The 23,291-nt window shown below is 52.0% G+C and overlaps 1 protein-coding gene across 1 annotated transcript in view; it reads right to left on the reverse strand.

Annotated features, from left to right (window-relative positions):
* Positions 1–1,137: 1,137 nt before the first annotated feature.
* Positions 1,138–23,291, reverse strand: part of LOC128123804 (potassium voltage-gated channel subfamily KQT member 1-like) — a 71,129-nt gene continuing 48,975 nt past the window's right edge. Inside the window, exon 6 of the mRNA XM_052760108.1 lies at positions 1,138–2,152. Coding sequence (XP_052616068.1) covers positions 1,937–2,152 — 216 coding nt within the window. The 3' untranslated portion in view covers positions 1,138–1,936. The remainder of the gene's footprint in view (positions 2,153–23,291) is intronic.

Consider the following 23,291-nt stretch of genomic DNA (forward strand, 5'->3'; position numbering starts at 1 on the left):
AGTGTAAGAGGGACCCGAGGGCCTCCTCAGGGGCCTCTAGTTGCATCCCCACACTTGGATCTTCGATCCCACCGTTGGTTACCTGCTGCCTCCAAAGACCCAGGGTGTCTCCATCCTTCAATTCTCAGATGCCTTCAGTCCTGATGGCCTGACATATGGGGTAGGTTCCGGAAGGACAGAACAGGGACAGAGTAGGTTCACTAGAGACAGTGGACACTGGTTGGACAAGTTCTGTTCCCAGTGCACTGTTTCCATTTACAGTGACTGGATCACAAAGAGTGACAGACACAGGGCCAGGCAGGCAAGGTGGTACTCACTTGGAATAGGCCTCCAGCCTAATAGACTGACTGGACAGCCAGAGGAACATCACTGTATCCCAACAGGGGAACTGAGGCTTTAAGGGGAGCCTAGGAACTCCAGTACTTATTTGTACACTTCTATTTCAGGAATCAAATTCTTACAGTCTTGGGGGCCGGTCCTGGGAAGGACTCACTCTTGAATGGCCTCTTGGGTAACTAGTAAGAGCCATCCTGGTGGGCAAGGACAGATGAGAGGCCCGGCACATGTCTGAGGGTGACTTCCTGGGCATATGTCAGTGTTGTCCAGCTAAGCCAGACCCTAACCCAGGCTCGGCTACTCCTAGGGCTCAGGGTCTTCTGGGAATCAGGTGGTAACTACATCTTGATCATATTGAGTAGACAGGGATACCTGGAGTGGAGGCCCAGGGCTGCCCTCAACCCAACCCAGCTCAACGACTTTGACATTTCTCCTTGTCCCTTTGAGCCCTTGGAGCCTGGGCTTTCTCTGAATCATGCTCATTCCATGGCCACCTGGGCACCTGGGTCCCAGGGAACTGTAGGGTCCTGTCCACAAGGAGTGTGAGGCTGTCTGTGGGGAACAGCAGGAGACAGGAGGGTGGGGTAGGGCAGAGAATGGAGGTTGAGCTCTATGTTATTGTAAAGACCCTCCCCCCACAAGACACTCTCAGAAGCAAGCATATGCCAAGATCAACCTGAGATGTCCCACGTTTATTTGGAAAAGACTTTCAATCAAGATCACACTATAAAATTCATTAAAACAGAGATTCTGAATCACCAGAAATTATTCTGATTTCCGTGAGGTGCGATGCCCAAGGAACCAATCCTGGGAGAAATGCTGATACCACTAATGGCACCATGGCTCAGCTGCTGGCTGAGGGATGTGGTGTGATGAGGCTGGAGTCAGAGCATCTGTCTGGTACCTCTGGTCACCAAGGAGTAGGGGGCTGACTGCACATATAGGACTTGTAGGGCTTGAGGGCCCTGCTGGTCACTTTGGGGGAGGAGCTGTCAGTCCACAGCTGGCTAGGGTGGTGGTCAGTGGACATTCCCCTGCTTGGGATATCCTTTGAGGGAAGCTGGGAAACCCTATGGTATCCTGCTCATGTGATCAGCATCACTAGAGAGTGAAGGAATCAGGCTGACCTGCTGAACCCCCATTGGCCTCTAGCCTATAAAGTGGGCTGGGTGTGGCTTGCCCTGCCTGCTCCCAGCTGAGCCCTGGATTTAAGGCTGAGGGTGAGGACCCCAGACTCTGCCAGATTCTTCTTGTCTCCCTTTAGGAAGCTACTTGACATCACCTGGACAAGCCTCCCTCTGCCTGAGTTGCATCCTAGCCCTACACAGATGCTCCCCATCACTGTGTCCCAGCCATCAGGCGAATAATATCACCATCTTGATAGGACTGACAGTTCTGGCCTGAGAGGAACCCCATGCCAAGCCAAGTTCTAGTACCCACTGGCTGGGCCTTGGTGAGCTCCAGGTTCAAGCTGGTGGCTTGGTCCATGGGTTTTGGGGCCATGGGGAGCTAGACTGTCATATCAAGCCTTCAAGGGGGTGAGGACCAGCGTGAGTGCCCTTGTTGAGAGGGAGGTGGGGCAGACCTGTCGGGTTACCCCTCACGAGCCCTCATCAGGGCCTATCCGGGGCACGGTCAGCTGTTCGTAGGTGGGCAGGCTGTTGCTGGGTAGGAAAAGCTCAGGGTTGATGGAGCCACCTTCATCACTAGCCACCACCTGTGGCCTGCCATTGCAACCTGGACCGCTTTGGTGCAGGGAGAGCAGCTGGTGGAGCATGTCTGTGATGATCATCAGCCTCTGGTCCAGTTGTGTCACCTGTGAGGACAGAAACAGAGATGAACATGGTGCTAGGGACAGGCTAGTGCAGGCCACCTTAGGGCCTGGGCATGCAAGGCCTGGAAGACAGAGCATGACATGTCTTTATACATGTGTGTTGAATTTATACATGTACCATGCCTGAGAGGCCCTTGGTCACCCTCATGTGCATGTCTATATGTGTTTACTGAGGTACAGTACAGTACTGAGTTCCTGTGTGTGTCCATACATGTGTATTATTCCTTTCCTCTTTCTACATAGACCTAGTGGTTGGGAGTCACCTCTTAGCTCCTTCCCAGGCTTTTTGGTCTTTGAGACTCTGGACAAGCCTTCTGGAGTCTCTAGTACAGCCTCTGGCTTTTTGTGGCCAAGTGGAGAGAGGGAGGAATGAGCATAATGGGTGGACCTTCAGAGGCCAAGGGCTATGTCTGGCTCAGCTTGGAGGGGATTAGAACACAGAGGGGCCTAGCTGGGAAGGGGCTGGCAGCTGGAGAGAAGGATTGGACAGCTGAAGGCTGAGCAGGCAGAGGCTGAGTGGGCCCTGGATAGTGCCAATCCCCAAAGGTATCTCACCAGGTACTAACTTAGGACACCACCACCTTTCTAGGTCCCTCATTGATCAGGGCAGTGACTGAATGGAGTTCTGGACCATGTGGTTCCTACTCCATGCCTGTAAAGGGCTTGTTTTGCTCTAAGTACTAGGCGGGTAGCTAAGAAACTGGAGGAGAAGTAGAGACAGGGCAGAACCTGGGACAAATGGGTGCAGAGAAGGCACTTGACAAAGGCCACACTTGCTCTGTTTGTAGGGGACAATGGAGAGCCATTGGAGAACCCCTTAGGAAGAAGGAGCCGGGGTTGGGGATTTAGCTCAGTGGTAGAGCGCTTGCCTAGCAAGCACAAGGCCCTGGGTTCGGTCCTCAGCTCTGGGGAAAAAAAAAAAAAAAGAAAGAAGGAGCCATTATGCAAAGGGCTAAGCCCAGCCCTGGGGCCTGAAACGGTCAGCTACTTCCTTTTCTCCTCTAGAAGAAGAGAAGACCCATCCAGGTGCCTAGGAAGCAGGGACCGCTCCAGGGCCAGTTGGAGGACTGGCTTGGGGGATATATGAACCTACCTAGCATAAGTAATGGAGCAGGGGTTGCGAGTGAGTGAGGGGTTGTGAGTGACCTCAGATGCGAGCACATGGGGTGGTTCCTTCAGTGTGTTCTGTTAGTAAAGCAGGGGCCTCCCTCACCTCCACATGGGGACCTGGAGTAAAGGGAACACCGGTGATGTAGGGATGGAGTCACAGGTCTTGACAGATGGCCTCATATGGTCAGACCTGCAAAGCTGCCTTAGGGTAAACCATGAGATGACTCAGCCAGCTGCTGACTGCTGGCCTCAAAACCTGGTTGACTTGGGCCCTGAGGACAAGGGGCAGTCAGGGGCTGGCTCCCATCTTCCTGGACAAGTGTGTACCATGGGTGAAGTCTGTGTCCTAGGCAAGCTCCTGATGCTTTCAGAACTGTCTCCTCTGCCCACCCACTATGTGTGTGTATTCTGAAAGGGCTGGATGGAAGCATCAGGCTGGGTGGAAGCATCCAGGCTTGAGGGCTCACAGGGGGAAACTGAAATCAGGGCTTAAGAGTGCCATGGGTAGAAGCCAAAGCTAGGCTGTCTCTGGCAGGTGAAGCCAGAGTTCACACCCTGTCCGAGCCCCCCCCTGAACTCTGCACCAAAGGAGGGCTGTCTGAGGCTAGTCTTGGTCTGGCTTTATGCAGCTTTAAACACACAGAGCCAGTATGAGTAGGCAGGGGGAGAAGCACCGGTTGGCTCATGGGAAATGGACGTTTCATGAATGTTTACTATCCCACAACTGAACACCTGTGGACACCTCACCTTTGCTAATGGGCAGAGTCCTTAAAGAGAGTTCTCGGGTTGGGGGAAGGCTATTTGAAATCTCCTGCAGGGCAGCTGCCATAGGGCCCACCAAACCTGTGTGTGCCATGCCAGGGTATCCCTGAAGCTTCCCTGGACTGTTCTCAAGCTTACAGTGACCCTATGGCTGCTGCTTATGTCAACTGGGGTTTTGAGAAGCCTGTTTGAGTCCAAAGGTGTCCTATTGGCCAAGCTGTTAGAGGCAGGATGTGGACTGGAGTCCTAAGAGGGTCCAGAGTCTGGGGCCTCAGTGTGCTGCTGTCACTTTGTTGATGGGGGAGGGGTAGGACTGTGGAGACAGGAAATAGTGCAAGGCGTCATTTAAATGTATGGACTCCTCCAACTCTCTGGTTGCTGGAGAGTTTGCCTGGATTCCATGACCATGTGTGGGATTCACATGGGTTCTCTTGGCCAGCCACAAGAACCTCCTAGACTGTCCAGCTGCTCACAAATAGGGCCCCCTTGCTTGCCCTGGCCATTATGGTGATGAGCAGTAACTTGTAGCTGAGTTCTGTAACTTTCCTGGCCTTGATCAGACCAGATTGCCTCAGCCAGCTTGGCCTGGGGTAGGGATACCAGGGCTTGGGTTCAGGGTACAGGGCCCTAGGATACATTCATGTTGAGGATCCTTGTTGGTCAGCCCAGGGTCTCCCGTGACCTGTAGGGTCATGGGAGAGTGGTCTTTGGTGCCTTGGGGGACATTCATAGGCTATAGTAAAAGTATTTGCCACCCAATGAAGAGTCATCAGATGCCATCTGGCACTAGAGGAGCCTGTGGGGTATTGGCCAGTGTGGACGTCATATGCTTATTTTATGCTCTTGCCTGGATCATGGTGGCTGGTTGTGATGCTTGCCAGCTAGTCTGTCCAGCACAGCTTGGGGATTGGGGTTGCCCTGTGCAATAGGACTGTTTGGTGCAGAGACCTGGCCATGCAAGCTCCTTGTTGCCTCTGTTTCCCTAGCTGGGAAGTGAACCAAGACGCTGCTCACTGGGTGTATTATACAGGAGTCTGAGGAGCTTGCCTGCCAAGGTCATGCTTCTGTCTTGAAGGCAGGTGGTCTTAGTAGCTTGCTCTTCTGGCCTCTGCCTCCTTCCTGGCCACTCAGGCTCCCAGAGTAGTCCATAGAGAACCTCTATGCCCTTCATGCCCAAGCCCGTGTCCAGTCCTGCTGGGCCACTGCAGGGAGGGTCCTGGCCTGGTGTACAGTGGCTCCTTAGCCCAGAACTCAGCTCCAAAGACAACACTTCAGCAATTGTTCCTGAAGCCACCTGGCTCTACTTTTCCCCTTTGGGGTTTTGAGTACATGACCAGAAAGATGGTGAGCATTCTGCCCAGTGCTGAGTAGGTGGAGGCAGGGTGCCATGTCACCACAGGCAGGTGCCCAGGGTGGTGTCACCACCTTCAGGGAAGGGAGTGCCTGCTCTGGGCTCTGGGATGGTATCCTCCAGGAGCCATTGGGACAGATCGGTTTTGGGGATCTCAGATCTCATCACTATTTGCAATTCAGTAGTGATTAACAGGGCAAGGCAGACAAAAGCCTTGTTGTACCCTGTCTCTGCTCACCTAAGTAAAAGCCATAGATGACTTCTGTGGGCCTCAGAAGAGAAAAAAGCAATTAGAAGAACAGCTAGCTAGAGAGCCTGCGGCGGCTGGCGATCAGACTCAAGGCGACGGGGATTCCTGTTTGATGTGGTTATGAATTTGTTTTCAAAGGAAAATCTTGAAGAGTCTTTTCAGAATTTTTTTTTCAGAACCTGCCCAGCCTTGATCCTTGGTCAGGATCCCCCAAACCCTGGCCTTGTGGATTGCTTCAGGCAGCTTAGCCTGGGATGGGGACACCTGCGCTTGGGTTCAGGGTGTAAGGTACTGATGGGCATTCAGGTTGGGAATCGTTGTTGGTCAGCCCAGGGCCCTCTGTAGAGTCACGGTGCCTTGAGGGACATCCATAGGTCACATTTGGAGGCCACATTAAACATGTTTGATACCCAGTGAAGAGCTATCAGATGCCAACCTGGCAACAGAGGACCTTGTGGGGAGTCGGCCAGTGGGAGGCAGGGAGAAGACAGAGTACATAGCAGCCTAGAACCCAGTTGAGCTGCTCCCTGGCCTCCTACCGGCCTCCACTTCTGCATCTTATGGATCAGGCAATAAGGTCCTCGGCCCCACCCTAGGCTGCCTGCCTCTCAATCCTCCTCCACTCCCCTCTCCCCAGCACCCTGACACCACCATCAGAGAGACACCTCTTTAGTGCTGTCTAGGCTAAATGTAGCCCTACTTTGCACAGAAGGAAGGAAGTCTGCCTAGGATGCCATGGGAGAGGGAAGATCTAGGGCAGAAGTTGGAGGGGTAGCAAGGGAGCAATGATTGGTGGGCCTTTACTAAGCACTTACTGGGTACTGGGGCCCCAGTGGGTTTATACATGATGGTCCTTTCAAGACACAAACCAGTTTAGCGCATCTCAGCAGGCAGCATTATGATCGCTCATTTCAAATGCCCCACGGGAATGCTAAAAGAAGGGGTATGTAGTGGGGCTGGCTGCTAGGGTCATCTCCTCCCTCCTTCCCCTTTGCTGGCCTTCTGCTATGGAACTTTCCTCCCATCCCCCAGAGTCCATTCAGCTGGAGGCCAGGATCCCTGAACAGTTCTATCCTCCAGCCCAGCTAGAATCCTCTGTTACAGTAGTGTCAACCGGCTGGCCTCCCACTTCAGCGGGTTTATACTCGATGGTCCTTTCAAAACACAACATCACTGTGCTGCTGGCCCAGGAGCCACCTTAGAACTCACTCCCGTTTTCCACGTGGCCTTTTTTTCTTTCTTATTCCCTTGACTCCATGCTGCTCCTCAAACATGGCAGTGTGTGCCTATCTCAGGGTTGTCCACTCTCAGCCCTTTTTTTGCTCTGCTGTGGCCCTGCCAGCCCAGTCATGGCTCCCTCAGGGTGCCTGGCATCGTTTGTTAGCCACCAGTTTCTCTCACTGGAATTGGGCCATGTCAGTTGTGGGTCTCTGTCCACACAGGCTGTAGGACTCTAACTTGGGGAAGGACACAGCCAGTGCTAGACATGTGAGCACCTTCACTCCAGAGTCCAGGCCTGAGGGGAACGAAGGTAGTTTTACCTGCGTGAGAGCATTTGGGGAGGGGGTGCTGCCTTGCTGCCTTACAGGCTCCATCCTCACCTAGCACCCATCTGCTTGGTGAGACCATGGAGAACTCTCAAGAATTATATGGTCAGCTTGTATAGGTTGGCCTTGTGGAGTGGATGCCAGCCCACATTAAGTGTGGTGACTAAACAGAGGCTGTGCTTACAGTTACCGTATTTATGACTTCATTTTAGTGCTCTGGCTTTTGGAGAGAAGCCTGCATGCAGTATCTCTGGCTGACAGTCATTAGGGTGACCTTCTGTCCTTTGGATCCCAGGATCCGTAGGGCGCATGGGTGAGTATGCCTGAGAATGCAGGCAGAGTCCAACCTGGTGTTTCTAGGTCATGTAGAACAGTGTCTTTCTGTACCAATCCCAAGGCCTCCATTGTATAAAGCAATGTCTTCAGTCCCAGTTGTTCGTTTTACAAATGTCTAAAAAAGGCCTTGTGTGGTGGCGCACACCTTCGACCTCTCTGTGAGTTTAAAGCCAGCCTAGTCTGTATAGTGAGTTCTAGGCCAGCCAGGGTTGTGTAAAGAGACACTGTCTCTAAGAAAAAAAAAATGTCAAAAAACAATGACTCAACCCCTTGTCTTGTTTATGCAGATAAACACTCAATTTCCACCAGCACACCAAATAAATTATCTATGCCAACAAATAGATATTCCTGATGACCAGAAACACCAGTCGCTTGGGTTCATCAACTACACCAGATGGGACCTGGGACTATAAAGAGCATCTGAAAACTGAGATGTGGCAGGCACCCCAACTATTCATCAACACATTCCTCAAGAGGCTCACCAGAAAACTGCCACAGCAAAGACTTTTGCCTCTGTCCCTGGGCTCTGTCTATGACACTTAGCCCACTTTCTATGGATTCTACCATTCAGACCTGCAGATGAACAGCTCTCTCTATATACCCATGGTTCATAAGACTTTTTACCTGGTCCTCTACAGATGCTTCCTCGTACCTGCCTCTCTAACTCTTTCTTGGACCCCTACCACCATGTACACATGCATACATACATGCATACACACACATACACACCCATGTGAGTACTCATACAAAAGCCAGACCCTTCAGCTCTGCACTCAGGGCCTGGCCCAGGCCAGCAGTCTCACCCCTGACCCACACGCCTGTATTCCTCTCCTCTGCTTTGCTCTGGGCAGTATCAATTGACCTTTGTGCTCAGACCTATGCCTTCTTCCCCCAGCTTTTCCATTACACCAGTGAATGTCATCTCCCTCTGCAGCCCCTCCCCAACCCCTTCTCACACAGACCCTGAACACATCTTCCTCCATTTTACCTGAGGACCTTTGCACTCACTGGACTCTGCCTGGAAAACCACTCTCCACTACTGTGTGGACTTTCAGCTCAAATGCCCACTGCTTTAGCGGAAGCTCCAGCTTATCTCATTTCTCCTAGCACACTCTGTGACTGTTGCCCCTCCACAAACTTCCCAAGTTTATTAATTGACTTGTTTATTGTCTCTTCTTCAAACTTGAGGATCCTGAGGTCAGGTCCTAAGTGTGCCATTCTTGTTGAGTCCCTGACAGTCTTTCGGTATCTGACACACAGTAGGTGCTCATAAACTTATGTGATCTAGTACAAATATTATCTGAGCGAGTAAATTAATCTCTAGCCTTTCTCTTGAATGAGGGGGTAGAAGTCCCCAAGATCCCTGATCCTCAGAAGGTGCTGAGCAAAGGCCAATGGGGTTAGCAACTGCTGACAAGTCCTTTCATGTTCATTGATTTGTAAAGACTCTTTGTATATGAAGGCTTATCTTTTGGCATGTAGATCACAAGCATTTTCTCTTGCATGCTGTTTGTTTTGTGACTGCACTTAGGGTTGCTTTTCCAAATAGGAGCTCCATCTATTTTTTTTCCCACATGGTTTCCAAGTGTGTACTTGGATCACCTTTCCTCAGTCCAACATGAACTTTTCTGGTGCTTTTTAGGTTTGTATTTCACCTTTAAATCTTTGATGTGTGTGGGGTTGATGTAGGTTTCCCTGTAGTGGTTAATCTCTCCCAGTGTGTGTGTGTGTGTGTGTGTGTGTGTGTGTGTGTGTGTGTGTGTGTGTGTGGTATCTTTTCTACATACCAAGCTCCTTGCTTGGTCTCTTTTTCTAGGTTTCCCAGTAAAGAGCTCCCTCCCTGACCTGGGTTTCACAATATAGACCAAGCCAGCCTGACACTTAGGATCCTTCTGCCTCAGCCTTCCAAGTGCCGGGATCACAGGCCTGACTACACACACACACCTGGCTTCTAAATAGCTTTAATCCCTCCCAGGCAACCCTGTTGACTTGGCTCTTGACTCCCCAGCCTGAGCTGGGGGCCCTTGTCACCTTTCCTACCCAATCCCATAGGCTCAGGTCACTGGGCCTCCCTTCTGCTGCTTCTCCAGCTGCTGAAGTCAACCTTGGTGCTCATATGACTCACCCCTCACCCCATCTCCAGACTGTGCTGCCTCATACAGATGAACAGTCCATGTCCCTGGGCCAGCACTGTGTGGCCCCAAGGTACAGGACACTAGGTCATCTCCTCCCTCCCAGGTACCTCTGTGGCTTGCAACTGTCCATTCCACAGTTTTCCTGCTCTGTGTGAGCTGATGACAGCTTCAGGGACAAAGGTCCTGGAGCTGAGCAATGGCAGGCTTGGGGCCCCATAGCCCCTAGCTCCTGACGACACTGAGGGCCTCTGCTTGCCTGTTCTGGAGGCTGCCTAGTGGAGGTTGAGGAGACCTAAACTCAGAATGGGGACTCCAGGCTCCCCCAAAGACCAGCCAGCTCTTCCAAGCCTCAGAGCCCTGTTTGCAGAGGCAGCTCCATGTCATGGTGCTTAGGAAGCAGTTCTCCTGCCTGCTCAGTCCCCCCATGGGCAGATCCTGCAGCAGCTGCTCAGGCTGGGCAAGCATGTAGACAGGCTGGAAAAGTAGAAGGCGAGAGGCCCTGTTTGTGCTGGCGGCAGGCACAGGCCCCACCTGCATTGGATTCTCTTCTGATGGAGTCCTGGAAGCTTGAGGACTCCAGACAGAACATGTTGTACCCAGAGCCAGAGCCTTCAGCCAAACTAGGTGGGCAATGGTGGCAGGTGAACAGGGACCAAATGGGGCTCAGGCACTGGATCGGGGCTGCCCACCTGGGCCTGCACCACACCCTGTGTCCTGGGCAAACACAAGCCTGTCTGTGGCTGCTGCTACAGGAGCCACGCCTCCCTTCCCCTGTCCCCAGCCTCTCCAGACCCGGAGCTTGTTCTGTCTGCTCTTTGTTCATGTCCACCTCTGCCTGCCACTCTGGGACCACTTGTCAGTGTGAACACTGGTGAGCCTAGCCCTTCCCGTGTGTACACCCAACCAACCAGCCACCTTCTTGTTCACACAACAGACATTCCTATCATCCCCCAGTAAGCAGGTGGGGGAAAGAGATGTTCAACCTCTTGGTTCCTGCTTTCTCTCTCCCTTGCAACACTTGCTTCCTGGTGGACAACCGCACAGGGCCTCTGACTATAGCCTGGGTCTATCCCTGTTGCCACACTGACCAGGACCCGCCTTGCCTAGGTAGGCTCTGGGTGCTGCTGGGAGCTCACTCTCTGTGGGGATGTTCTGTGACTTAGCTCATCCTAGATCTTCCTCTAGATGCTTCTTTCTTGAACATTCTCAAGTGCCATTTAGTCACAGACATAGCCCCAGTTTTTTCTTCCATCCAAGATTTTCCCTGGTCCCTTGTGGATCTCATAGGCCTCTCAGGGGACAGAGTGGGACCCCTGAACACTGCTCCTCTCCTGATCTGAGTACGGGTACCCCCTTGCACTTCTGGTATAAGAGCACTCCCCCAGCCCCCAATATCAGCTATACCTACAACCTTGGTAAGTGTTCTTCTTATACCTTACCCAGCCTAGGACTGTCCTTGAGACAGACCCTTGAAACTGCCCATCTGTGCATACTCAGCTTGCCAGGCAATGACTTCCTTCCTCGCACTATCCCAGACACAATCAGGAGTATTGGTAACCTGGTCCCCCATGTCTCTTCGTATCATCTGGGTGCTGGCTTTCATGGGTGCCAGCTTTCATGCTGGTCTATACAAGATGGATCTACACGCTCTGCAGTAACCCATTCTGTAAAATAAAGAAATGCAGTGCAGCCTCCCACTTCTCCCTGGGGCCTCCTCTCCCAGGTGCTTGGCTAGCGACAGGGTGTTTACCCTCCCTAGCTCCGATATGAGACACTGTATCCCTCCATGCAGTTTTGACTTCAACAGTAATATGATCCAGGTGTGGCGGTCCACTTGCTTGTTTTTGCTCAATGCAGGCTTTGAGGCCGCCGGTTAGAACATGTCAAGGGCACTTGCTTCTTGGGGTGGCTGCACATGCAGTGGGCCTCCCTGAAGGGCCTTGATGCTGGACAAGGGAACACAGGGGACAACTCAAGTCTGGGAATGGCCTGTGCCTGCAGTATGCCTAGAGGAGACCCCTGTTCTGGTGGATGGAATGCTAGTATCAAGAGCATGGTGGTACCCCAGGGGTTCCCCCACCTGCCTCTGGCTCCCATTGCCCCTCGCCCGCTAGTGGTTCCTAAGCATCTGTCCTTGCTACAGGTTTTTCACTTCTGACCCGGTCTCCCCAGGACCCACCTCCTGGGCATAGCTTCCTGGTTCCCAGTTGCTGGTTCCTTATAGGCTATTCCCATTCTGGTTAATTCACTGGCCTCCTTCTCCTTGGCCTCCACTTTGGATCTGGTGTCTTTAGAGGATACTTCCTGTATCTCATGGCCCACCCAACACACTCAGCTCTTGGCTTTCTCCTCATAGTAGTTGGTCATCTTTAAGACATCCATCCTGGGTTTTCCTTTGTCCTCCTGTCTGATAAGGACCTGAGCCCCAGCCTCGGGCCCCACCGCCACCCTGTAGGGATGGCTATTTCCCACTGTTGGCCTCTGTGCCTCTCATAGCTCTTACCCCAGAGTGACCTCTGACTGACCCCAGTCCGGCTGGCTCCTGCTAGCCCTGGGCATCTTGGCCTTCTGGGATCCTCCAGGCCCTCTGCATCTGCTGAGCTCTAAGCAGCCGCCTCTCTCCCTTGGGGACTCCATGTTGCTCTCAGGTTTTCTTTCCTTTTCCACAGCCCTTCATACCTGTACACCCAGGATGGCCTTCCTCCAGTCTGCTGCTGAGAGCTCAGGTCTCTTGTGCTGACTCTGGTTTTCTGCCTCTCCAGGACAAATAAGCCGAAGGAGCCTCTTGCTTTACCCATGCCTGGCTCACAGTAGGCTCTCAACACAGACCCATAGGATGAGATGCGTGAATCACGGTTACTACAGGCTAGAATGATCCAGAACTCTGCTGGCAGGGTGACTGAAGAGCCTGGCCTATGCGTGTCCACTGTGTATTCACACACCTGTGGATGTGTGCATGGTGTTGGGCACAGACTTTGTGGAGCTGAATGTGGCTATGTGCTGGAGGCCAGGAAACTGGGAGCTAATTCTGGAAAGCAGATACCACGTTGGCAGCAGGGAGCTGGGCAGGAAGTTCCGAGGTAAAGGTGAGCAATATCCAGCCAGCATCCCAAGCTCTCGAAGCCCTGCCTACCCTCCTGGGGCCTGAACATCCTGCCTCGCTGTTGTTCAGACTCTGTCCCAGCCTGGAGATGGAAGGGGCCCCATGTCAGTCATCCAAGCTGCAGCTGTGGCTGACCCAGGTGGGCAGGCAGTCTTCAGCCCAGCCTGCAGAACGGGATGGGGCCCCACTCCCTCCCCTGCTTCCTGCTTCTACTCTGAGACAGGATTTTCTATAGTCAGGACCCCTGAGGCTAGAGTCAGGCTGGAGGCTAGGCCTGGGGCTCCGGATGGGGGCTGGGTGGCTAGGCCTGGAATCTAGAATCCTCCATCTCTCCTGGCCTCTGAAACTTGTGGGACACAGAGTTGAGATGCTCCTATTTCCTCCTGGCAGCTGGGTCAGGCCCTGGACTCTGCTTTGAGTAGAGGCCTGGCTAGAGCGTTGGAGTCGGGGGTGGGGTGGGGGGTGTCCCTTGTTTCTCAGGGACAGGACAAGGCTTCCCATCCTGTTTCCTTTTGTTCTTTGTGCCTCAGAACTCTCACCTCTCCTCCTTATACCTTTCAACACAGGGTGCCCTAACTCCACTGGTACACAAATTTCAGTATCTCATAGACAGGCCTAGCCTTAACTCTGTGGGTTGGGAAACTCCAATGGAGAGACAGGTATCCTGAGGTTGGGCTCCTATGGGGCTGGCAGTGGATGAGCAGATCTTCAAGGCTTCGAAGGTATCACAGGAATAGAGAAGCCTGGGATCCAGGGTCCCTTTCTGGCCCTCCAGTTACTGGGAACAAAAGGGCTGCCAGCTCTTCTCGCTTTCATCTCCCCACACCCAGCAATGGCATCTCCCTCCATACTAGCTACAACACCACACCACCAGCCACCTTCTCCCCACCATCTCTCCTCTGTGCTCTGCTTTGGTGTCTGCGCTGCCTCCTCATTGTGACACTGAGCACTCATCCTCTATGACCTGCCATACAGACACAAGGCTCTGATGTCACCCACCAGGTGCTCTGTGCTGGTCCCCACACAGCAGATCAGAGTGGGTGGGGCTAGCCCCTGGCTGCCTCTGGTCTCCGACTGAATGTTCAGGAAGGGGCTGAAAGGAGCTGGACCAGCAGGAAGTCGTTGGGGCTTCAAGCCAGGTCCCAGTGCTCCAGCCCATCTGGACATATTTGGCAGGTTCTCTTCTCCATGTTCCCAGGCTTGTCAGGATGGATCCTAGCACTAGACATGGCCAGCCCGCTACCTGCTGCCAGCCCCCCTCATACTGCTTCCCATGCCCCTAGGCCACTCTGCTGATCCCAGCCCAGGCTCAGGCCCTGGTAATTGTCCACCTCCTGCTTCTGTGACAGGAACTGCAGGAGACACCCCGGTGCTAAAGGTGTTGGATGTGAGGGGAGTGAATTTGCTCTTTGACGTTGGCTACTCACTGGTCTCCTGTAACCTCAGTAGTCACCCAAGGGATCCTAGTGGAGGTAGTCAGGACCCTTGTCCCCAGGATGGTAGATCAGGTCCCTTCCTGGCTCAGATTGCTATGGGTCTGGGTGACCCATGTTGCACTGGTCACCTCTGCTTAAGTCCTGCCCCAACCCCTGAGTGGCACATACCACTGGGCATGCCCCTGGCTCTGCTACCTTTTTTGAAGTTGGGCTTCCTGTATGGGCCTCGGCTATGGTGGCAGGGCTCAGGCACTGTCTGCCCAACCAGTCCTCCTAGCTACTAAGGGCCCTGGAGGAGATGCCGTCAACAGATGTCCAACTCTGGAGGTGGTGGTGGGCATTGCTGCCCCCTCTTTCCCCTTTCTGGTGACAATTCTTCCCTAAGCAGCCTGTCACAAGCAGAGAAGCATAGGCGTGATCTGCACTGGGGACACACTGGAAGGGGAGGGGGACCCAGGACCATGTCAACACAAAGCAAAGAACAAGGTTCTCTGGCTCAGCCCTCACCCCGGCAGGGCTCCAGCCAGGCTCCTGGTCAGTGTGGGTTACAGACACTACCTCTTCCTGCTCCCACAGGCACTCTTATCCTCACTGTAGTCCAGGGTCCACATCACAGCCATGTCCCCAGCTCCCAACTCTGGCCGTGGCCTCCTGCCACCTTGGAGATTGACGGTTCTAGTTTGCAACCTCCAACCTCACCCAACAGCCAGAGACAGGCCATTTACCCTGCTGACAGGAGCCTTTCCCCTGACGCTAGGCTCTGTGGAACGCTGAGCAGGTCCTGGGTCCAAGCAGGGCTAGTGACCCTGAAGAAGGACTCTCTGGAAAGCTGTTGTCACTGTGGCTAGCCTTGGCCTGGAGTGGCTCTCCTTGTTCTTGAGAGGAGCCAGGTGGGTGGGCTAGGCTGAGGGCTGAGTTGTAGGGAGGACATGCAGAAAAGCACCTGGTAGGTTTGGAGGTTTACCTTGTGCCCATGACCTGAGAAGCCAGAGCCCTGACAGCCTCATCCCTAGAGAGCACTGAGACACCTCAAATGCCCCACCAAGTTCTTGTTCTGCCCAGGCCATGGCTGGAGTCAGATGTGGGGTGCTCTTTGGGACCCAAGGCTGAGGACAAACAGGTTGTAGGGGCTCCCAGGAAGGTCCATAATTCTTGGAAGGTGAGCCAAAAGGTAGGGAAGCCTCCACCTAGGAAAGAGGTTCTGGTTGGCCCTGGGCCCATCTGGCCTGGGCTGACCCCTCCAGCTGATGAGAGATTCAGGCCTATCCTGAAGTTCCCAGCCCGCCCTTCCTGTGCTTGGGGCTGGGAGGAAGAAGTCACCCGGGACACTAGGGCTGTGGTAAGGGGATACATGCTGACAAAATGGGTGTGGTTCACAGACCTCAAGAAGCCCCTAGTCCCCCTGGCCTTCAGTTCTCCATTACTAGCCCAGATCTTGAAGTCTTGGAGACCATCCAAGTAACATTCAGATCTGGGAAGCCTGCCTAGGGAGGAACCTGAGTTCCTCTGTCACCCTTGGTGAAAGGAGGGGACACCTTCAGCAAGCTCTCCTCTCTTACTACCACCCCATCCCACATGACCACAGTTCTATTCTTCCTATCCAGGGTCTAGCTGACCCCAAGGCTGCACATAGTACAGTGCTCCATCCTGGCTTGCCCTTCATCTCCTGCCACCCCAGGCCCTAGCACATCCTCACTCCCTCCTTCCAAGTCCCAGCTCTCTGTTGGACCCTCTCCTCTTCCTCACCAGGCCAACCAGTAGAATTCTCGGCTTTTTGGCACCTACATTCCCTTCCTGCATTTTAGAGGCTTCTTGCCAACATTAAGCAATCTATCAGAAGCTCTTCCATCTCCGAACAGCCCTCTCTGGGGGTTACATCCCCAGCCCCCAACTCCTGTTTCCGGAGGGAAGTCTTTAACTTTCTTGGCTAATTCTTAGTTTTTTTTTTGTCTTATTTCTTGACACTCTCTCTCTCTCTCTCTCTCTCTCTCTCTCTCTCTCTCTCTCTCTCTCTCTCTCTCTCGCTGTTTTCAGTTTTAGGCATGATCTGGTGACTAACATGGAAGATGAGCCATCAAGATTTTGTCCTACAACTTCTTCCTCAGCATTCTTTCTGTGTAGTCACGCCACAGTTCTAGGCTAGATAAGTATTTACCATTTGCCTTTTAAAGAAACATGTAGCTTTAAAAGATTGCTGTGAAAATACTGTGTTCACAAGGTCTTCTGTGATAAGAGCTTTCTGTTTTCTCTGTCGTTAAGGGTTGCCTTTGGGTTAGGCTTAGTTTTTCTTTTTTCTTTTGTTCTTTCTTTTTTACAAAAATATTTGTGTGTGTGTGTGTGTGTGTGTGTGTGTGTGTGTGTGTGTGTGTGTGTATGCATGAGAGTGTGCATGTGCATGCACACACATATATATAGAGGTCAGAGGATGACTTGTGGGTTGGTTTTCTCCTTCCATCATGTAGGTCTAAAGATCAAATTTAGGTCAAGCTTGGTGGCAAGTGCCTTTACCTGCTAAGCCATCTTGCTTATCCTTTGGTTAATTAAAAAAATATTTTAAAAACACTTTATTTTTATTTATGTGTATGTATCAGTGTGTATATGCATGTGTGTTTCAGTGTCTATAGAGGTCAGAAGAGGGTGTTGGATCCCCTGAAGCTGGGTTACAGGTGATTGTGAACTGTCTGATATGGGTGCTGAGAACTGAACTCAGGTCCTCTGCAAGAGCAGCAAGTGCACTTAACTTTGGGCCGTTGCACTTAACTTCCAGCCCCAGAGAATTAATATTTTTAAATATTTTTCAGCTATTTTTTTAATTGCTTGGGATCATATTAGGTGAGCACTCGACCACTGTGCCATATCCCTAGCCCTTTTAATACATCTGTCACGAATCCATTCTTTAACTTTCTGCAAGAATTGTAAAATTTCTATTGATCATATTGGGAATACTGGTAATGAATTTCTCCCCGACTCTGTCTCTGTCTGTCTGTCTGTCTCTTTCTCTATCCCACCACTCCTCTTTCTGCTGGAGCCTTACCAGGGCTAGTTTCTCTTCAGTTTTTAGGTATTATATTCCCCCTGGTCCCCAGCTTCTGTGTTCTTACCCTGTTTTCCCTCTCATTTTGCAGGAGTACATCACCAGACAAGGAGGAGAATAAAGCTGGGAAGTGGAAGGCTGAGTCAGAGAGACACTGACAGCCACCACAATGACAAACAGCATGTGAAGATGCCAGTAAGCCATGAGCCATGTGGCAAGGTATAGATTAATGGAAATTTAAGCTGTAAGAACAGTTAGCAAGAAGCCTGCCACGGCCATACAGTTTGTAACCAATATAAGTCTCTGTGTTTACTTGTTTGGGTCTGAGTGGCTGTGGGACTGGCAGGTGAGAGAGATTTGTCCTGACTGTGGGCCAGGCAGGAAAACTCTAGCTACAGTAGATAAAAATTTTTGAGTGTGCATTTTGGCAAATATCTTTATTTTTCTGTTATACTTGGGATTCTAGATTGAAAATTACTCCTCCTTCCCTCCACCAGAAATGTGAAGATAGTGTACTAGCATGTGCTCACTTCCTGATGTTTCCATTTTCCGTTCTCCATTTTCTGTGTATGACCTATGTTCTTCTCTCAGGAGACTTAGGATGTCTGTTTTATTGCTGTTCTAAAACAATAATGGAATCCAATGGGGCATTCTAGGAGTTGACTTTTCAGCCCAAAGTGTTCAGCTCCATCCACAGTTGTTCCTAGTGTCCTCAAGTTCAGACCTGACAGGATCAGCTTCTCCAGAGTGTAGCCTCTCATCCCTGGTTGGGTGTGTGTCAGTAAGTACCTGGGTTCATGGACTGAGGGAGTGCTTGGCACTCAGGCTGAACTTCAGTAGGCAACTTCTCTTTGTGGCCCTGCCCTCGCTCGGGGATGGTGTAAGGTTCTTCCTGGATCCTGACTGGGAGCGACTTCATCTTTGGTGGTAGCTCTGCCTGGAAGGTCAGGCTCCAGCTCTCATTTCTATATCATCTCTGCTGGTGTATCTGTGTCTAATTTTCCAAACTTTGTGGTGTGTGTGTGTGTGTGTGTGTGTGTGTGTGTGTGTGTGTGTGTGTGTATGTCTTTCTCTCTCTCCCTATTTTTCTCTGGTCTGCTCTTCTAATGTCTTTGCTTGCTTTCTTACACTAGCAATTACCCCCTTTGGTGCTTCTACTGCCAAAGTACTACTTCTCCTTTGAGGAAGTAGAAATGAATATTAGTGGAGTCACAAGGTCTTCTGTGATCTCAGCTTTCTGTCTTCTCTGGGGTTAGGAGTCACCTTACACCCTCAGACTCCCAGGATGCACATTTCCTGGGTCTCTTTCTTCTATCATCTCCTTCTCCTCCTAGGTCTTCTGAGTCCTGCCTTACACCTTCGCTGGTGGGTGCCTCTTGGCTGCTGGCCTCACTGGCCAAGCTTTAGTGCCTCTATACAACAGTGATGCCAGTGTGGACCCTCAAGGCGGGCTGGGTCACCAAGTTGCTGGTGTCTGACCTCACCACTTAGGAATCCGAGAGGCTCTTAACTTTGACCTGTCCTAAACTGAGCTCTGCAGACAGCCTGTCAGCCTTGTCTTCATCCCAGGGACCAGCTCTGCTGTGTGCCTGGTTCTTAGGACTCAGACTGAGCCCCAAGGGTCTGAGTCCTCCCTGCTCTCTTTCCAACACCCAGCTCCTATCAGAGTTCTTTTCCTCTAAACCACACGGGTTTGCCCTCAGACAAAGACAGAACCACTTCCTCCTTTAGGAAAAGAACCTTGAATTAACCATTTATTCACCAGGGGTCCTTGCAGTGGCCAGTGCCCAGAGAAAAGCAGATAGGGGGCCTGTTGGGGTGACAGGGCTGTGTGGAGAGGGAGGTTGCCCTTCAAGTACCTTCCTCCTTCCCACTGCTAGAATGCAGAAGTGATGGCGATTGTGGGAGCAGCCATGAGGGTGTCACATTGTGGACAGAGAAGTAGACAGAGAACAGAGACAGTTCCTGACCTGACGGCTGCGCTAGACTCATGGGAGCTCTTGCCTGAGACATCAACTGTTATTATCTGAGCAGCAGCTTAACTAACCTGTGCTGCCTTCCTCATGGCGTGGCTGATGCTCTGCCTGCTCCTTGGGACCTACCCCATTCTACATTTTACACCTAGCTCGGCATACTCACATATAGGTCACCTATATTGCGTTTAAAGCCTCGTGACTGTCCAAGTAACTGCAAAGCCCCTACTTATTAGGGTGCAGCTCCCGTGCCACCTACTGCTGGTACCCACCCTGTCTCTTCCTCCTTGGCCTTGAGGCTTGCCACAAGAACCCTGTGCCCTACCTCAGTGGGTCTGGCTGTGACCATGTGGTGCCAGTGGGCTGGGAGCACCAGTAGGAAGGGGTTGTGGGTTCTTCTAGAGCCGCCAGAGATCCAGCTGAGTGGGGGCAGGCTGAGGAACCTAGGGGTGCCTGGTCCTTTTTGAGCCCTACTGGGTCCCAGCCAAGCAGGGCATTTCCTCTGTCGGCTGTAGGCCTGCAGGTGAGCCCTGGAGAAGCAGGGGCAGGGGAGGGAGAAAGGGCTGGGATGCTGGCCGGGCGCACCGACAGCCCGCCCAAGTTTCCACAACTGTCTGCACAGAGCTGCACGGTGGTTTCCACAGACTCTGCCAAGTGGCGGCTGCCGGCTCGGCCTGGGGTTCTGACCCCCGACAGGGCCTGCTCTCTGCCAGGCAGCCCTGAGAAGCTAGGGCAGACAGGGCCCAAAGAGTTAAGCCACCCTCCACCCCATCTCATTCCTACAGTTTTCTGTCCAAGGCACAGCTGACGTGAAAAACAATAGCATTCCCTTGGAGAGGTTCGGCTGCGGGCTGAGGCCCCCCTCCCCAATAATTACTCAAGACATTGGCACGAGCCAGGCCTGGTTAGGTAACAGGCTGCTCGCTCGCTCCGGAGACTTATAACTCACAGTCAGTTACACATAATCTCTGCAGACAACAAAATCGTTTCCAGGATGGTGGGGAGGGTGAGGCCTTGTGGAGAGGGTATAGGGGGTAGAAGGGGCAGAGACCAGGGTAAGGTGGGGGTAGGGTCTTATTGTGGGGACTCCCAGGAGTCTCAGGGATGCAGCTAGAAAACTCTGGGTGTTGGTGAAGTAACTATGGCAAGGGAGGGAGTTACCCTGCCCCCTCTCTACAACCCTCCCCACCCTTGTCCCAGTCCTTGGAAATGGGAGGCCACCCTGGTCTGGTCTGTTATTGAGCAGAGCCCCAGAGGCACTCATTCATACTGGAGTGTGAATGACTGCTTTGGGTGCTTCCTCCTCCTCTCCTGACAGACTTACAGAGGACAATTTATTGCCTGTTTACTGTCCATGGCTCACTGTACATGATTTCCTCAAGGGCAGGGCCACATACTGCACCCCCCTGCCTCTCCCCGCTCCCCATGTTCCCAGAGTACATAGCAGACATTCAGAAAATATCTGCCAGGAACAACGGAGGACATCTAACCTGAAGAAGCAAGCATCCATGGGGCGGAGTCAGGCACATGGGAGGGGTGCCCGGCAGGGAGGGTGGTGGAGACTGTGGGTGCTCTGCCACCCTTCAGGGCCTGCTCTCCTGGCCCTGGGACTCTTCCACAGGAAACCCGCCCATTTTCCTGGAAGGATGCTGAGCAGAGTAGGCTAGGACTGGGAAGCTTTGGGTCTGGAAGTTCCCCCTGGCAACTGGGCAGCTGAGTCAGGCCACTGAGAGCTGGGATAGTGTAAGGGAAGAGTCCAGCCTGTGTCCAATCTACAGTCTGCCTGGCCCCAACTTGGGGAGGGAGCCTGCCTCCTTCCCTTGGTATATCTCAGGACTTTCCTCTCTCCATGATGTGTCTCTGAGTACAAGGCCCGCTGTGGGCCCATGAACAGAGCACACTGCTGCCTTTCTTCCAGAGCAGGCTCTGGAGGCAGAGATGACCTGCTGACTTCATGCTACCTGTCCGGTCCTTCAGGCCTTGTCCATTCTCTTCTTCCCTCAGCTCAGGAGGCCCAGAGGACAGGCAGCACGGCTCTTGCCATGTCCCACGTGGGCAGGATGAATGTGGCATCAAGCGGGCACCCAGCGGGCGATGCGCCCTTGCTTTCCTGTCCCTTTCTTGAAGCCTTCCTGGGACTTCCTAGGATGCAGGAGCTCCTGGATTTCTTCTGCCTTACCTTCTGGCCTCCTCTGCACCAGCTTAGGTCTCTCAACTGCCCATGTTCTCTGCTCTCTGTGGTCTCCTGTCAGGTGACCTTGAGCACACCCTTTTTTTTTGGGGGGGGGTCCCCTTCATGCCCACAGTCCTTTAGCATCCACCTTTAGCTTCTCTGAGCCTCATAGCCTAACTTCTCAGTCCACAGCTGAGAAGACACATAACCATGTGGCCACCTCACCCACTCTGCTCCAGCCCAGAAATGCCCTGAGACCAAATCCCAGTCATGTGGCCAAGGAGAGCATAGAGTCCCTTTCAACCTCTATCCTCACCTCCCTTCCCCTCAAGACCCTCCCACCTGCCCCCATTGACCTATTTCTTACTTCTCCTGTCATCTTTCTTTTTCTCCCCTGCCCCTCCCAGAAAGGGTTTCTCTGTGTAACAGCCCTGGCTGTCCTGCATCTCACTTTATAGATCAGGCTGGCCTTGAACTCACAGAGATCCACCTGCCTCTGCCTCCCAAGTGCTGGCATTAAAGGTGTGTGCCATGATCACCCAGCTCTGTCATATTTCTTGAATCTTTGTTCCTTGCCTTTGTAGTCTTAGGCATTATCTAGTGACTAACATGGAAGATGAACTATCAAGATTTTGTCCGACAACTTCTTCCTCAACATTCCTTCTGTGTAGTTACACCACAGTTTAGGCTAGACAAATATTTACCACTTGATTTTAAAGAAACATGTAGCTTTAAATGATCGAGGTATAAATACTGTGTTCACAGGGTCTTCTGTGAACACAGCTTTCTGTTTTCTCTGCAGTTAAGGGTTGCCTTTGGGTTTGGCTTTCCTTTAAACATTTGTTTATCTTTAAAAGATTTTACTATTCTTTTGAATTGTGTCCATGTATCTCTGTGTGGGCATGTGCATGTGAGTGCAGATGGCCGCAGAGGCCAAAGATATTAGCTTCCCCTTGAGCTGAAGCTACAGGTGTTGTGAGTCATCTGGCATAGGCACTGGGAACTGAACTCTGGTCTTCTGTCTGAGTAGTACATGCTCTTAACCCTGGAGCCATCTCACCAAGTCCTTGCTTACTTATTTTTCTGTGCACGTTCATACGTGTGGAGGTCAGAGGCTAACTTGTGTGAGTCAGTTCTCTTCTACTATATAGAGAACATTTCCCCACAAACTTCTAAAAGAAGGCATGAAAAGCAAATCTGACAAATTCCCAAGTGTCTCCTTGCCCTTCACAGAAACTTTGGCTGGGTATAGAATTTTCTCTTCACAAGTTTGTAAGCATCTTCTGTTGAGAGGCCCATGGCTTGGTAGCTCACTTGCCATCTCTGAGATGATTCTACAGTATTCTCTTTGTCACTGTCTCTCTGGAAGAATAGCCTGGCACAAGGGCTCTTTCTGGCTGGGACTTTTGGGATGTCCCTTTTCATATATGTGTATGTGCCTGAGTCTATGTATGTGTACTGCATGTATACAAGTGCTCTAGAATGGGGTCACTAGAGTTCTAGGATCTGTGATCTCCACATGGGTGCTGGAAACTGAACCCAGGTCATCTGTAAGAGCAACAACTGTGCTTAAGTATTGATCTATCTCCACAGGCCTTCTCCCATGCTTTCCCTGGAACTTCTAGCTATGAAGTATTGGATCTTTTTTGGACTGAGTTTGTACACATGCATGGGTGTGGTACATGCATGCATGCGTGTGTGCGTGCGTGCGTGCATGCATACGTGCATGTGTACATGTGGTTTGTGTGTGTGTGTGTGTGTGTGTGTGTGTGTAGTCCAGAGGTCAAGCTCAGGTGTTATTCCTTAGGTACCTTTTTTTTTTTTTTGAGATGGGATCTCTCACTGGATATGAAGTTTATTGATATAGGGTGGATGGTTATTGAGCCCAAAGGATCCTCTGTCTCTACCTCC

This window comes from Peromyscus californicus, unplaced genomic scaffold (assembly GCF_007827085.1).
Source record: "Peromyscus californicus insignis strain IS unplaced genomic scaffold, ASM782708v3 Scaffold_4__1_contigs__length_199733344, whole genome shotgun sequence".
NCBI lineage: Eukaryota > Metazoa > Chordata > Mammalia > Rodentia > Cricetidae > Peromyscus > Peromyscus californicus.